The following is a 16,776-nucleotide window of genomic DNA, read 5'->3' on the forward strand; positions in this document are numbered from 1 at the left end:
CCCATCAACAAATTGACCTTAAGCAGGCTGCAGATTCACCACCAGGGGACGCTCTTTGATCCTCTTCACTCCACTTCCACACACCTTTATCTTCACCTAATCTTCATGTGTCAGCTCTGTGGTCTGTGAAACTACATCCTACGTGTCTGTGAGGAACCATTAAATGTGGCCTAAATGACTTTAATTGCAAGTGTAGTTAAAATATTCAGCACTAAACACATAATTTTGGCCTTTGAATCCCAAAATAAACTCTGACTGGAATTATACACCCTATAGGCAGGAGTCAGGGCCAGCACGTTCTTATCAGCACATCCTTACAAGTAATATTTTTTAATACAAAATCACACCTGCATGAATTAAAGCCCTCTCTTTAAAAAGCCCGTACAAAGACCTTAGCAAATTACTCTTAGACAGAAGCTCTGACTATTGAAATAAGATAAACTGTAAAAACCAATTACACTTCAGTATTCAATCTCCGGCTTTGTGTTTCAGCTCGAGTGTAAAATAAAAGCCGGGGGCTCTTGACAGAACGGTAACGTTTTGTAGATACGTACTTTAAAACTGTTAAAGTGCTCTTTGTGTTCCTATAAAGCCGAACTGCTGCTGCTGCTGGAGGACCGATGAGCTGATCTCTTCATGTCACAAAAATCCAAACCACACATGTTCTCCTATGTTTGAAAAAACAGTTTTTTTTTACTAATGCTGCTCGAGTGTTGAAAATACCATGATCAGACACAGACACTTGTTTTCTTTACATATGATGTATCAAACAGTCGTCATTTAAAAAAGCATTGAAAAAAATGTGTTCACCTGTAAAACACTGCACAAGGAACACACATCACTCGAGGACGTGACGCACAGTCAGGTGACGGCACCAGAACCCGGCCTCATTATCACATGGACACATATGGCACTGAGAAAGCAAAGTAAACAAAGCCATGGATGTAAAAGTGGTGCGTCGTTGAAAAAATCCAAGTATCAAAAGTAAGAAAAGTTCGGTCCGACGTCGGTTTTCAGTTTATATGTTTGCAGAGAAGCTGTGCTGAAAGGAAATGTTGCTCAATGTTAACACGCTGCTAAAACAAGAAATCTGTAAAAACAAGGTTCTGCTTCCATGTCTGATATACGCAGGATATTGTATCTAGGATGTAAGTTGGTGTAAAAAAATAAAGAATAAGTGAAAGGGAGGATGATTTGGTTGGCTGGTGCAGGATGGAGCAGTTCGTCCTGGTCGAGTGAATCCATCCTCACCCCATCACCAAACAATAAAAGATAGAAAATCCGGACATGGCCGCACACCCGCTTCTTACATGTGATGCCTGCATGGCCGCAGCTTTAAGACAGTCCTCAGCGGCTCTACGGTTTGATCCCCGGTGCATGGAGGGGAATATTCCAACACACATGACCTTTAGTGGAAGCAATACCTCAAAGAAAGCTTCCTCTCTCTCCCTGGGGAGAGAGAGAGCTCGCTTGAACTCGGCAAATTTGTTTAGATCCAGGTTCAGCTCATCCCTCAGCAGCCCCCGGAGTGAGCTTCACAGGGTCCATGCTAAGGAAAGGGCAGACAGGTGACATTTCACAATCCCAACTTGACACCTCTTCTTCTTCTTCTTCCAATTCCCACACAGTGTTGTCAGCTGTTGAGTCAGGTTGTAGAGCTGCAGCGGTAACACCACGACGGAGGGTTTCTTCACAGTGGCCGCGGCGAGCCTCTCTCATTCCGGCTCAAGGCTGCAACACTGACCGTTTAAGCTCCAGGAAAAAATCCACTGAGCTGGAAATGAACTAGAAGTGTCTCTGAAGCTTTCTCTCAACTCAACTCACGCTCTTCCCGCTGTGTGCAGAATACAACGATCATATAACAAGGTTCCCTTCATTAAAACACATTTCACAACAAACAAAAAACGTTTACGCACAATTTCACATTGGCTTTAAATGAAAAACAATCCCTCTTCTTCATAAAGATGAGTTGATATGGAGACAAAAAAAGTGAAATTTATGCAAGCGACAAATTGACATGTACGTTGTAGTAAAAGTGTCTGGCACAGTGCACTGCGTGGCAATAAATACAGAATATAAATACTTTACATGTACCTGAGCTCAGACTCGTAGCACCATTCAGAGACAGAGCACCAAAGCAACACGGCAGATCTCCTGATTCAAAAACTCAGGGAAGCCACCATCTTCTTTTCTTTTCCTTTTTTTTTTTTTAAAGGTTTTCAGAGCTTCCACATAGTGCAATTTCTATTTAGTGTCTTCATCACAACAACGTCCCCTTTTCGGTCAAAGTCTCAGCTGCTGTATTTGACGTTGGCAACAATGCAAGGCTTTGGCAGTGTCGGAGGCTGTTTGGGACCGGGCCTGAGAGAGGGAGAGAAGTGACAGTCAGAATAACAGTGACAGCTAATTCCTTCCTTCCTTACTTCCTTACTTTTTGACTTAATTATTTACTTTCTCCCTTACTTTTTTCTTACTTCTTTCCTTACTTACTTCTTTATTTCCACCTGTACTTTTGTCTTACTTCTTTCCTTACTTATTACATCCCTACTTTCCTACCTCTTTATTTTGTTTGTTTGTTTGTTTGTTTGTTTGTTTCCTTCCTTCCTTCCTTCCTTCCTTCCTTCCAAACTTATTAGCTTACTCGCTAAAACAATCAATCCATACATCTCTCACTCACTCACTCACTCGATTCCTTCATTCAATCATTTCAAGGCAAAAATACCACAAAAATAAAAGCACTGTAAAATTTGCCAATTTGTTAAAGTAAAAGCCTTGGTAATAAATACAGTACAGAACATGTTATGTAAAGCAAATGAATCAACAACTGCATGTAAAATAAATTAAGATTAAAGACCTAAATTTCCCTCTAATGAGTTGACCTTCAGATGGATGATGAGGAGCTCAGTAAACACAGTTGGCACCTGCAGCGTCATTAAGAATAAATAGATCGTGTCATGGTTGGGACTCACCTGTTGGGGTGTGGGACAGGGCGCACAGGTCTGGGTAGCCCAGGTTTCGGTGCGGGGCCACAAACAGCAGGAGGCCCTTGGACTACAGTACGGCCCTGCACCACTGAGTGACTCCTAACCAGACGAGAGTTCCTTGGATCCGCAGGAAGTGGCTTCTGAGGCGGACTGGGCTTCTCCAACTCCTGAAAAAGGACACAAAAAAAGAATAACAAAGAATAACCTTATTATTGACCTTAATAAAGCTTAGACAATACTTTAACCTAAGATATAAATTCCATTCAGTCAGCTCGGTCTTTTCCTGACCTTGAAAAGATTAGTCCGGCCTTTGTCTTCTCATGCCTGGTCTACTGCAATGCACTATTTACACCAGTACCAGTCAGTCCTCAGTTTCTCAGCTTCAGGTGGAGCAGAACACTGCTTCTCATATTTTAACACCAGGAGTAGGTTCCATATCTCTCCATCTCCTGCCTCCCTTCACTGACTGCCAGTTCAATTCAGGATTGATATTAAGACTCTTTTTAAAGCTCAGCACGGTCAGGCTCCAGTTATATTACTGTGCTCCAAACTGTAATCTACAATCGTCCAACCAACACTTGCCAGTTGTTCCTGAAAGTCAAGGCTGGTAACTCAGGGGGACCAGGCCTTTGTCATCTGGGCCCCAAGGCTCTGGAGTTAGAGGAGATCAGACTTAACCCTATTATTAAATCATTGCTTAAAACATATTTTTGATTACCTGATTTTCAACTGTTGTTTCTTATTAACATGTTTTGTCTTGTTTGGCTCTGTGTGGTTTTAATCCAATGAATTTCCTTAAGCTTGTTGTAACCTTGTTTAGATTAGTGCAATAGAAATCAAGTTTTATTATTGTTAATATTATTATAATTATAATTATAATTATCTCCACAAGGTGGCAGTCACAGTCAGACCAAGAACAGATCAGGCCTGCTGCTGCTGGTGGTGTCCTCCTCCCAGAAGCCCTAGCGCAGCGCTGCCCATGCAATCTATAACAAGAGGAGCAGCTCATGTGGTTTTAATCTTCTGTAGAAGACTGAGGTCATGATGAAGGCCCACTTCCTCGGCCCCCCATCTGGTCTCCATTCACTTCCTCCTCTCCTGCTTTGTCGGAGGAATCATCACAGTCCAATCTCAGATGTCTCCCCTCTGTACCATAAGGTCAAGCATCATCACCAGCTGAGGTTTTGAAGACCATCATGCAGCGGGGCTGGGGTCAGCTCCCATCTCAGATATACCCAAACAGTACCAGACGGCAGTGAAGTGAAATGCAGGCGGAAGAATAGAGCGTGTCTTACACTGTGGGGCGATTATGGCACAAAATGTTGCTGCAGGTTCAACTCACAATAAACCGAACCTGTATCTCACCCACGTCTGTCGGAAAGAAACCCTGCTGGCTCCTTCAGGTGAAGCAATCCAATTGGAAATTCTTCCATGCCCCCAGCAGAGAGCTTCCACTGAGTGTGTGTGTGTGTGTGTGTGTGTGTGTGTGTGTGTGTGTGTGTGTGTGTGTGTGTGTGTGTGAGTGTGTGTGTGGTGTTGGAAAATGCTTTGTCAATGTCTCGGAGCTGCCAAACAGCTGCTAAAGATACTGCTGGTGAAGTCTGCTGCCAACAGGAATCACTTTCAGTTTCACACTCTGACATTAAATGGGAGCAGCTGAGAGGGAAACATCAACTTCTTGTCAGGAGTCACAGTTCTGCCAGGAGGAGCAGGAGCTGGAGCAGGAGCAGGAGCTGCTCCTCACCTGCTGTACAGGTGCAACACAACCATGCACCTGAGGGAAGTCTTACACTGCTTTATTTAAAATGATAACGGATACTGTGCTGTGTATTCTATAGCGAAGCACATAACATACTTCTTGATTTTGTGTGGTGTTATTTTATCTGATCCAATGGTTGTCATCGTTGTGGTGGTTGTTGATGTTGTTGTGGTGGTGGTTGTTGTTGCCATTGTGGTTGTGGTGGTTGTTGTCATTGCTGTGGTGGTGGTAGTTGTTGTCGTCATAGTTGTGGTGGTGGTGATTGTCGTCATCGTTGTGGTGGTGGTGATTGTCGTCATTGTTGTGGTGGTACTGGTGGTTGTTGTTGTCTTTATCTTTGTGGTGGTGATTGTCGTCATCGTTGTGGTGGTGGTGATTGTCGTCATCGTTGTGGTGGTACTGGTGGTTGTTGTTGTCTTTATCTTTGTGGTGGTGGTGGTGGTTGTTGTCGTCATCGCTGTGGTGGTGGTGGTTGTTGTCGTCATCGCTGTGGTGGTGGTGGTTGTTGTCGTCATCGTTGTGGTGGTGGTGGTGGTTGTTGTCGTCATCGTTGTGGTGGTGGTGGTGGTTGTTGTAACCATCGTTGTGGTGGTGGTGGTGGTTGATGTCATCGTTGTGGTGCTGGTGGTTTTTGTCGTCATCGTTGTGGTGCTGGTGGTGGTTGTCATCGTTGTGGTGGCTGTTGTTGTCATCATCATTGTTGTTGTAATTTCATTTGTTGGTGTGTAATTTATTTCCAAGCTGCCTGTGAACTGCAGCTCACAAATTTCCTTTTAGCCAAATCTGGCCTCTTCACATCACATTTGTGTCCATGGTAACACTAAACTCTAACTATATTAGAGTGTGTTGTTATTATTCATGATTCTTTTATATCACGCTTATAAATTCAACACAAATGCGGCAACATGACAACAACAGTATGAGGAAATTAGAGTGTAACTATTTAATGCTGTTTATGGAGAGCTGACATAATCCACCGTATGCTGCCATGACGTTTATGAGCTCCAGAGCAGTGGTGTGTTCTAAAGCCAGAGTCTCCTCTGCGACCTCCTCCATTAATCTGGACAAAATGTCATTATCTGTTTAACACACCTCTAATTAACCTGATCCTGGTGCGACATCGCTCTGACCTCAGTTCCCCCGCGGCTTCACTTTCAGAGCTGTTCTCAATGGGCAGATCGCGACTCCCTGACATTAATTGAAATCAGCTCCGGGTGCGTTTGGGTCTGGAACTCGTTTTCTTTCATCCACTTTCGGTCACTCTCTGTTTCCACTCATCTGCTTGTTTGCACATTCTGCAACTAATAATTATTTCCATAAAAGAGCAATCCATCAATGTTTTATCGGTCAATAAAGCAATTCAAATGTCAGAGCCAAGTCAATAACTGCAAATGGATTGGGTTGATGTATTTATAAACATTGATGTGTTTTTTCAAAATCTGGGAATCTGGGGATCAGTATCTTGCCAGAGACACTTTAGATTGAGAATACTGATGTATTGATACTGGAGGAGCTGGGGATCGAACCGTAGACCTTCTGGTTAGTAGATGACCCTCTCTACCTCCCAGTCACCCCTGGATATATATATACTTATCTTCACACACCCCCCCCCAAAACCAGGTTCAGATATTTCGTCAGAACAAGATTAATAAAACCAAAAGGTATTGAATTTAAGCAACACAAGAATCTGGAAGAAAGAATCGCGATATAAAATATACATATTGATCCTCTTCGATAAACCTCTTTCTCTCATTATCTCAAGCCGCCCCCTGTCCCTTCATCACTTTGTCTTTCTGCCTTTTCATCACTCTCTCCTTCCCCCTCGCCCCGGCCCCTCCGGAGTAAAAGTCAAACTCGATCAAAGGGAAGTGAGAGACTTTGAGAATCACTGAGTGAGAGAGATTCAACACCAGGAACCTCGGTGCTTTCTCCTCGTCTCAACTTTGACAGCCCGCGACGCCATAACTAAACTCCACGGAATACCAGTGGCTGCGACTTTATCACCCTGCGATATTTGGACACACTGTTGCCATTTCATCCCCCCCCCCCCCCCCACACTCCGCAAGCCAGCCTCCCCTTTTCATTATTCATGTGGTGGTTTGTATCGTAGAATTGAAGTCTCGCTCGGATGACGCTGGCTCCCGGGTTAACCTCGTTATTTTACGGCCCTGTGCACAACTGTCAACATGCATATACTTTTATAGGACACAAAGGAGCCATGAAAGCAGTTGACATCCCAATAACCGTGTGGAGCGAGCGACATCATCTCTCCCTGGTTTGGAGTTATAAGCTCCATCGGTGGGTAAAAGCTCCCAGAAGCCAGCAGAGGAGCTGCAGCGAGCGGCATCATAAAATAAAATGTTTCCAACTAAGCGATTGGGGGGGGGGGGGGGGGGGTGGGGGCACACACTCACCATGACCATCCTGCAGGAGTTGTGGCGCTGCGCCGTGCGGAACGACGCCCCCCTGGGTGCGACGTGGGCGTGCGGCGGGGGGGCTCGGTGAGGCGCCGGCACCAGAGGTCTCAGCTGCCCAGGCCCGGGGGTCAGCGACACGGTGAGAGCCAGGGGGACGGGGTGGCTGAGGTGAACGGGAGGGCACTGGGGCAGCCGGCGCAGGTTGTGGGAGGGGTAAGGTGCTGGTGGGAGCGCCGCCTCCGGTCCCCGGTGAGGAGGCTGCAGAGAGATGAAAGAAAGAACCAGAGGAGTCAGTCAGAGGAGGATCCGTCTGCTTCCTATCAGAAACAGTCATGTTAACCTCCTCCTCTTCCTCCGCCGCTCTTCCTGATGCTGTCAAGGAGGCATAAATCAAACGCTCCCTTAATGCTCACTATTCCCCAAGGCCTGCCTAAGTAACCCATCAAAGTAAAACACCAGGACTGTGCCATGAGCTGAAGAAGGCATACAAACTCCCACTGAAACAGATCAGACATAACACTGAGCCAGAATAAGAATCACCCTGGTATTTAGACGCAGCCAGATGTGCACGGCTCAGAGAAACAAAACAAAACACACATGCACTGGTTCAACACAGCTCCCGACAACTGGAAAATGACCTCACCTGCACTGTGCTTACATCAAACAGCCTCACATCCTTTCTCTTCTTACCACTGACCCCAAATGGAAACCACATGGCACTCACTGGAAACACCAATCCCATGGTCCCCGCACCACAGCCGGCCTTCGCTCGTGTGCCCCCCCGCAGCACCAATGTCAATTCAGACGCGGCTCCTCCCATTCCGGCACAAACCGAACCCAATCGATCACAGGTCACTTCCCATTACAAAGTGTGTCAGGGCAGTAATGGAGTAGTTAAGGCGCACAGTGATGCGGGCACACGAGCCATTACAGCAGCGTTCCTCTGCTCTGTCGTGCAATTATCAGTGACAGGATGATTTTATGTCTCAAGTAATCATGTGGGGGAAAAGGCGCCGATTTTTTACCAATTCCTGCTTTAACAGGCAGCGTTTAATGACAAGAAATGTATTCAAGTGTCGCGGAACACACGGCTCAGCACGGCTCAGCACGGCTCAGCACGGCCCAGCTATCACCACCTCCTCCACACGTCCACACCGAGGTGGATGATTTAATTGGATTTGAATGAGCTGCCGCTCGTGTGAAAGCAACATGTCAATCCTGCCGAGAAGGATTTGTGCCGTAGAAACAGCTGCGACATTCCAGAGAGAACACATCCGCTGGTGCTCCCCCCCCCCCCCCCAGTGAGTTTGATTCTCACACACACTGTACAAAAGTCCCTCTCGAGCAAACACGTGTGATCGGTAGTGACCTTAAAGATGGCGGCGCTGTGGGTCAGCGGCGGGGGCGGTCCCAAGGCCGGTGTGGTGCTCGCCGACGGAGGCTGGTTCGGAGCGGATGAGCCGCCGACTGCTGCACTCACAGATCTGGAATAGAAAGTAGAAATCACATATTGCTAATTACAAACTTTATCACATTAGTAATACATCAGTTACAAAGCTAATTTATTTCAAATTATAAAATCAAAACAAATTATTCACAGTAATTGACTTCACAGTGTGACCAGCTGTAAAAAAGCTCCCGCTCAGCAGCATCCGTCACAGATTTTAGAATTTTTTTTAGCACTTTCACTACAACGTTAAAATCTAAAACTTTGAGGTTGGAAAATGACGTGAAATAAAACTCACCTGAGCTTCTCGAGGGGGTTCTTCTTGCTGGTGAGCAGGAGGCCGAGCAGAGTTTTCCTCTTGATGCAGACGATCAGACCAGCGCCCAGGACAGTGAGGAGAGCCACCAGGATGCCAACTGTCAGACTCCTGCTGTCTGTGTACAAATACACACAGAGATTAACCATAAAATCACCTGGACCTAAAATGTCTTCCAAAAGTACCACTGTTTGTGATTTGTGTGAAGAAAACATTCGATACGTGCTGAAAGCCAAACAGCTGAAAGACAATTGGAGATGCAGATTTTGTATTTTACACAAACTGCCGCTAGATATCCAAGTAAACGCCTTTAAAAAAGCTACTTCATTCTTCAACTAGATCATATACTTGTGCTTTTAAAATTGCATTTCTAGTCTCCAGTTAGAGGCTAACTTGTCCTCAGATATTAGCTGATGCTGTGGCTGAGAGCTTGGTGCTCTTGCAGTGAACCTGATGTCATCTTGGACTGATTTGTGTCCGACTTGTCTTTCAGTCATTAACGTTTTGCTCTCTGATCTGCAAACTCTGAGGATCCTTTCAAGTTCTTTCCTCCTTAAAACTTCAAAAAAATGCCTCTGGATTTCTAGGGTTTACTTTGAGTCTGGCTTCAGGGATATATCATCGAGGAAAAAAGCTATAACGTTCTGCACAAATGACCTGCTTGACCCAAACTACCATAACTCAGCCATTCCATGTACTTTACCTGCTAATCTGATGGGGCCACTGTCCACGCTCCCCCCCAAACCCGCCTTGTCACAGAAGGGCGGCGCCCAGTGAGCCTCGCAGTGACAGTTCTTGTTGTTGTTGCACACCTGGAGTATATGAAAAGGACATGTAATATATATAATATAATACAATTTGTTTCAATACACCACACTGCACTCCTATAACGTGAAGCTTCTGCACTAGTCAAGCTCCAGTGTTTACACGAGTTCAGACGACACTTCAGTGCTTTAAGGGGCCGAAGAAGTTTAAAAACAGAGTTACACCATACAAATAAAAAAGCAGAAAAAAACACACACATGCACACACTGAAAGAATAATACAGAGTCCAGTCCACGTGCATAGAGGCAATCTGTTTGAGAAGTCTGGTCTCTAAAACTCCGCTTGGTCATGAAAACACACGCGAGAAGTGACACAGTGAGTCTGACTGTTCCTCCTGATGAAGCTGATGAAGAGGTGAAATGGAAATACACAACTTAGGAAAAACAATTTCACATCCAACCGGGAGGAGACCCCGGGGTAGAGCTCACAGGAGGGAGCTCAGATAAGTGAAAGACAATGGATGAACGGACGGTTCTGTTTAAGAAACTGGAGGCAGACTTCAGTGACTTCACTAGGGCGTCAACAAATTATTAAGAACTATAAAATAATATTTAAAAGTGACAGCTTCCAGGAGCCCAAATGGAGAAGCTGGAATCAGTGAATGTTCGACGTGTGATTTTGGCTCCAGAAACAATTCATTGACTTTGAATATCATTGTGAATTAATTTGTGTTGTTTCAGCTCTATGCACCACCGTCAATAAATACTCATGATGCAGATCGCAGCACTGGTCTGAGTCTGAGAGGATTCCCCTGCAGGGTAATACGGAGCAGGTGAGGGCCTCTTTCCAGGGCGACATCTTGATCTAATCCGTGCATGTGGGGGTGCCCGGACTCCGCGAGGGAGGGACATGGTTTTATTTCCCAGAGTAAAACAGTCATCTGAGCCTCGTGGATGCGTCTTAATTGGAGCTAAACAAACAAATATGAGCCTTTAATATCCTTGATGGAGGAAAAGAAAACGAGTTTAAGAAGTCGCAGTGGAAAGCCGCCGGGAGCTGCCAGTGGATTTAAGGGTAATGCTGCAAAAGCCACACATTTAATCTCAAACAGGACCACCCGCAGACGCTCCAGCAGCTCAAAGTCAAACTGGGTGTCACTGCAGCCAGCGTCTAGCCAAACAAAGCGTGGCCTTCATATTTCAACCCAGTTTTTCGGGACAAGGACGACTGCCTGAGAGTATGATGAATGGTACTTAAGGCTCAACATAAATAAAACCATTATAGCTAATTGATTGAACCTTTCAACGTCCGGGATGATTGATTACCCGACACTGTATAGGCTCCCTGCCCAACTTATATACCCAGGAATCCCAAACTTATCACGGCCAAAATGAGCTTCTGTGTGAAAGTGGAGGAGTGGAAGTATTAGGTAAAACAACCAAACTGTGTGTGTGGGGGTGTGGGTTTGAAATAGACACCCATCACTGAAACAGAAGGCGAGGCGGAGCACTCACCCCTCGACCGCTGCACTTGGCGGAGCACTCGTGCACGCCGAAGACGCTGACGTTCTGGCACCGACGGTTCAGACACATCTGAGACAGACGAAGACATTAAACATTGACAGGTTTGAGCTCAAACAGCGAGTCAGGGATATTCTCAGGCCTTTAATGTTTCAGGAGGAAATGCAAGCTGATCCAATTCACCGGCTCTTTTCATTCTCCCCTCGCAGACCACTTCAGGTCTAAAACAGCGCAGCTTGGAAGACAGTGGGGTTTCTCAAGAATATAATAAAGCTGATGTTTTAAAAGTTCGCTCCTTAAAGACACCCAAAGGGATGCTGTGTGTGTGTGTGTGTGTGTGTGTGTGTGTGTGTGTGCGTGTGTGTGTGTGTGTGTGTGTGTGAAGATGAGCTTGGCAGCAGAGGATGCAGCGGAACGACAGCGCACTTGACGGATGAGGCTGGATCCTTGTTAAGAGAAGTAAATTAGGCTAAATGGCGAAATGGTGTCATTGAAGTGACCAGTGGCTAAACAGACGAGCACTGGGCGATGCCAAATGGAGTGAGTAACGGCAGATCGGTGGAGTGTCTGAGTCTGAGAGGACAAGAGGACACACCCTGAAGAACCTCTCTCTCTCCGCATCACTTTTTCCACTCTGTATTTCCCAGCATTTGGGCAGAACCTTCATTTTGTGCTACGATTGAGCTACAACCACCACTATCATAAGTAAAGCAGCAATACTATAATGCAAAGAAAATACTACAGTACAAATACACTCCTGCTTTTAAAGTTACCTAAAAGATGACATTAAATGGAAAGACGGATATGAAAGACCATGTCAGTTGCTAATCACAGGGTACTTTGATTAATATGACATTATGTACATGAAGCTTTTAATGTTGTGGCTGATTCTATATCAAAATTAATATTAACTCTGCAATAGAAACGGTCCGTCAGTGCTTGGATTGGTATTTTAGCTACTGGCGATATTAATAGTATTTGCAGATATCTCCATTTTTCTCTGCCCCTGCTCCTCTCCTGCCACTAATTGGCACCATCACACGTTATCAACATGTTTTGCACTGCACATGATGTCACAGAATGATGTCATCATGCGCGTTACAATGTAATAAAGCTGAAGACAGAGAACTCAGAGTTACGGTAGAAAAATAATGATCTGGCTGTTATGGTTTTCATCTAAGGACGATTTAAACAGGACAATTTCCCTCAGCCAATCAGGGGCCGAGTTTAATTCATCTGGAATATATCAATGCATTAAATCTTACATACTGATTATATGTTTTCCATGTGAAATCTTAATCCACAACATGAAAAATAAATAAGCTAAGTAGCAAGAACATTTGACTCTGAAACACAGACCAGTAGATGTATTGACGCTCTGAGCTTATTACAGGACTTGAGTAAACGTACTGGTTCCACCCCCGCTAATGCATCAGTTGCATACTGGTGTGATGTGTGTGTGTACAGTGGCTGTCAGCTCTCACCAGTCCCCCTCCACACTTTGTGCCCGTCAGCACCAGGCCGGGGTCGGGCATGTCATCCCCCAGGTACACGTGCGTACCCCGGCACAGTATCCTCCCCCCCCCCCTGCAAGGGTATGTTCGTCTCTATGGAAACAGCATTGGTGCCAATTACTGGGCGGTTAGCTCCTCCTTGACACTGGATTTTGCCGCATTTAGCGTCTCTGTAAACAGGGAGAAAAACAATGTGGTAATTATATAACATTTGTGCCGTTTCCCGAAATGCATGTATATGAAATTATTTTTGCTCTCACTCTTTTCTGTCCAATTAAGTGAAAAGCAGAGGAGGCAGCTGGTCTGCTGTTTTCAGAGCACAACCTGAGAGGTTCTCCAACTTGCTCCACTACACCAAGTGATTCTGAAACCTGCAATCAGCTCTGCAGCTAATGATCATCTTCATTATTTCATGTGTCAAGGCCTTTTTTTGGCAGGGGGGGATGAATAGTTAAGTCTGTCAAAAAGGACCACTACCACTAAAAGGACCACTACAAGCTGGCATTGTAGTGCCAGCTTGTAGTTTATGCAGGAAAGAATTGTGAAACAAATTCTCACTTTTCAGAAGCCTGAACCAATTTAGCTTTTTGAATTTAAGTAAATATCTAATCGATAAATGAGCTGATTGTTTTAGTCATAACGTACATTTCAGTTTAGCCATCACAGCATTTCAAAATTGACATTCAATCATTTGCAGTCATTGGTTTCTATCACAGACGGAATATAAAGGTGGACGACACGTCTCCTCCCTTCCTCCCACTAAGCAGGAATGAAGCCAAAATATCCTGGAGACAAACGCCGCCATCTTGAGACGTCGTTTTGAAACAGAATCTGTGCAGTAGCGACGAGGGGGGATGGAGTCAAGGGGAGGTCCTGCTGTCCATCATGGCCTTCCAGCATCAAATAGCTAATTAAAACCAAACCTAGTGTAAAACTGAAAATCTTTAACCCTAACCCTTTAATCTGGTCATAAACCAAATGGACATATACTGCCTCCAGCCACCAGGGGGCGATGGAGACGCTTTGGTGTGGATTCACTTCTCTGGAGCATTACATACAGTCTGCGGTTTTCATGGTGACTCGAGGACGTACCGTGCATCACATTTGGCGAAGGAGCCTTTGGAGTCCTTCCCACAGTTGCCGTAGGGGTCCCCTGCTGAGTTGACCTTTTCAAAGCAGATGCCCGGGGCTGGCTTGGCCCCTACAACACACAATGAAACCCATTTTAAACATGGCTGCCGTTACTGATCTACCGACGTGAGCCAGCGACCCGGCCTTCCTCATGTACCTGGCCCCCACAGTGTGATGCACTGCTGCTCATGGGTCTGGCAGATGCCGTTGTAGCAGTAGCTGTCCACGTTGTGGCAGGCGTGGCCGTCGTGCAGGTAGACGTTGGAGGGGCAGTGAGGGCCGGCGCCGGTGCAGAACTCCGGCAGGTCACAGGAGTTACTGGACTCACGGCAGGGGGTGCCGGCTAGCTTCAGCTACACTCAGAAATACACAGACACGAAGGAAGCTTGTGAGATCAAAAAAGGAGAGATATCTGCCAAATGAAATTGCTGGTGCAGATTCAAGATCCAGGATGATCAGGGAAGATGTCAGTTGGTCAGTTGTCATGGCTGATGAGTCAGTTCCTACCTGACAGTCCTGGCAGCACTGTCCATGTGCACAAACTGCTTCTTCCTTCAGAGTGCACGTAGTGGCGTTGCAGCAGGGATTCACACATTCCTTCAGATGCAAAGAATGTAGAGGGGGAAAGAGAGTTTAAAGAAAATTCAACTCAACATAAAGTGATCGTATTTCACCTCGGAGCAAATGCTCAGTCCGGGTTATCAGAAGGAATGCAAACTTAGCAGGAGTGTGTTCTGCAGCAACGTAAAAAAAAACTGGCAGGGGAAAGCAAACAGCAGTTTCTAGTTCTCTAAAAACAACAACGTTTCCATCTGACAGGACTTACAAGCTCATTCAAACCCCCTGTAGCTGAGAGCTGGACGGGGGAAGGAAATAAAAAAACGATTATAAGAGGAAAGAGAAGGGCATCAAATCCCTTTTATAAATAAGCAGAATATTGTGTAACGGAGATATTGTGCCGAGAGTTGGCAGTGAGGAAAGTAAGAGTTTCTTTTTTATCAAGTAATATAAAAGTCAATCCGCAGAATTGATAGAACCACTTTTTAACATTACAGAGAAGATCTACATTTGCAGGTTGTATTGCTTATCACAGTGAATACTTTTTTTTAGGGCGTAGCTTTGACGAGAGGGCCGATACAAGGGGGTGAGATTTATTGTTTGCAATTTTTTTAAGTGTAGCCTACTCTTGCTAGCTTTCCTAGGATTACCAACCTAAGCTTTAAATCTAAATCTAAATTGTACTTGCTTGTGTATGTAATATGTGTGTTGCATTAATAGTTAATAGTTCTCTGGAATACTAGCGTCACAATCAGCCTTTTGCAGCCGTTTCTTTTAAACTTGAGCCAAAACACAGATTGAATATCTCTGAGAGAAATCAAACACCTTGAAGTTAGATATAAAATGTGAGAGGTGGTTGATGAGATTATTCTGCATGGCGACAACAGGATTATCCAGATGTTAAGAGAGTCCTGTCCTGCTTGTGATGTAGAGGGAGACAAACTGGATCTGAACCGTCCCTGTAACGTTTCTCCTCCATCCTCCCATCTGGTTCATGTTAGCCATTATCGTGAGTAGAGCCCTGAACCAATCAGCAGCACTCCACCTTGTGATGTGGATGGAAGCGAGCACTCAATCAAGGCTCAGGGTATTAAATGTGTGTGTCTGCAAGTACACGTATGATCTCACACAGAGGCGGCCTGACTGGACCCCGAGGCCCCGGCTCCCCCCCCCCCCTCCGCCATTAAGATCTTAACACACTGTGCAGCTGAGTGAAGTAAGACTTGGGAGGAAGTAGATGGATGGAGCTGGCAGGGGACACGGCCGACATGATGGGCCTTCCAGAACTTCTTTCAGCCTGAAAACCATTAAGGGCCTTTCCCAGGCTCCCTGGGGCCAAAGGGGGGCTGGAGGAGTCGCACTGAAAAGAAGTAGCCTGTGATTGTGAGGAATGGAACCCAGGCAGTTTTTTTTTTTTTAATGAGGATTTTTAATGGTGGAGAGAGGTGCTGTCTGAGCACTCTGATCTGGCTCGGCTCGGCAGAGAGCGTTGTTATGGCTGCTGGCTCGGGCCAAGGCCACTTTCAGCCTGAACAGCTCCCAGAAAGACTCACTGGGCAGTAGGGTGTAAACAAATGGCGATAAAAAACAACAAAGCGCTCGCTCACGTGGGCCATTATGTAATTCAAACTATCCTTTCGAATCATAATGGACGCCTCGTACTTCTACTGAAGTCCGCCTGCCTCCGCTGATTGTCAGCTGCATCAGGACTAACCGTTTTATCATCCTGCGGTGGGAGCTGCTGCCAACTCGTGCCAACATTACGTACGTGCACACCGATGCACATTGGCTTAAATAATTCAGCAGATGACAGGGTGAAGCTGTCAGCGATGTTTTCCACTCGGTGAATTGTACGGTGATCAGACAACGTCCCTCCCTCACAAACACCTCCTCAGTGTGGAGAATGCATAAATGTACGCTCTTATCTTTAAGGTCCTTTTCTGAACACAGTGTTTGTAAGAAGAGAGCTCAGTGTTGTCAGCTTTGTAAATGTTAGTTTGTGCCAAGACAGGCTACAAAAAAAGGATTTTGGTATAAGTTTGAATCCCCCTCTTACAAACACGCATGTCTGTGCTGATGTAAACAGGAAGTCATATGCATGTCCTGCGAGACCCAGGAATTGTCGCAGAGTTTGTCCTACGCATGTTTGCAGTAACGTGGTAAAATATAGAGTTTAACTGCACAAGAGCTGTTAGCAGAGACAACAGGATCAGCTATGCCTGTAATTCATTATCCACGCTGTGTTCTAGGCTGGTAGCCGAGGCTAATGCCAGTTATTGTTCCCCAAGGGGTCATGTGATTATGAGCCTGCTACAGACCGAGCATGGAGTCATGAGTGTCTACGTCATAGTTTCTAAACATGTCA

General features: G+C 45.6%; 1 protein-coding gene across 1 annotated transcript in view; it reads right to left on the reverse strand.

The window, feature by feature from the left end:
- Positions 1–669: 669 nt before the first annotated feature.
- Positions 670–16,776, reverse strand: part of LOC128426766 (disintegrin and metalloproteinase domain-containing protein 12-like) — a 78,094-nt gene continuing 61,987 nt past the window's right edge. The window contains 12 exon segments of the mRNA XM_053413802.1: positions 670–2,361; positions 2,970–3,151; positions 7,158–7,418; positions 8,530–8,644; positions 8,906–9,041; positions 9,627–9,735; positions 11,203–11,280; positions 12,693–12,794; positions 12,796–12,892; positions 13,815–13,923; positions 14,011–14,206; positions 14,361–14,450. Coding sequence (XP_053269777.1) covers positions 2,292–2,361; positions 2,970–3,151; positions 7,158–7,418; positions 8,530–8,644; positions 8,906–9,041; positions 9,627–9,735; positions 11,203–11,280; positions 12,693–12,794; positions 12,796–12,892; positions 13,815–13,923; positions 14,011–14,206; positions 14,361–14,450 — 1,545 coding nt within the window. The 3' untranslated portion in view covers positions 670–2,291.

The sequence above is a fragment of the Pleuronectes platessa genome, chromosome 21, assembly GCF_947347685.1.
Source record: "Pleuronectes platessa chromosome 21, fPlePla1.1, whole genome shotgun sequence".
In the NCBI taxonomy this organism is placed as follows: domain Eukaryota; kingdom Metazoa; phylum Chordata; class Actinopteri; order Pleuronectiformes; family Pleuronectidae; genus Pleuronectes; species Pleuronectes platessa.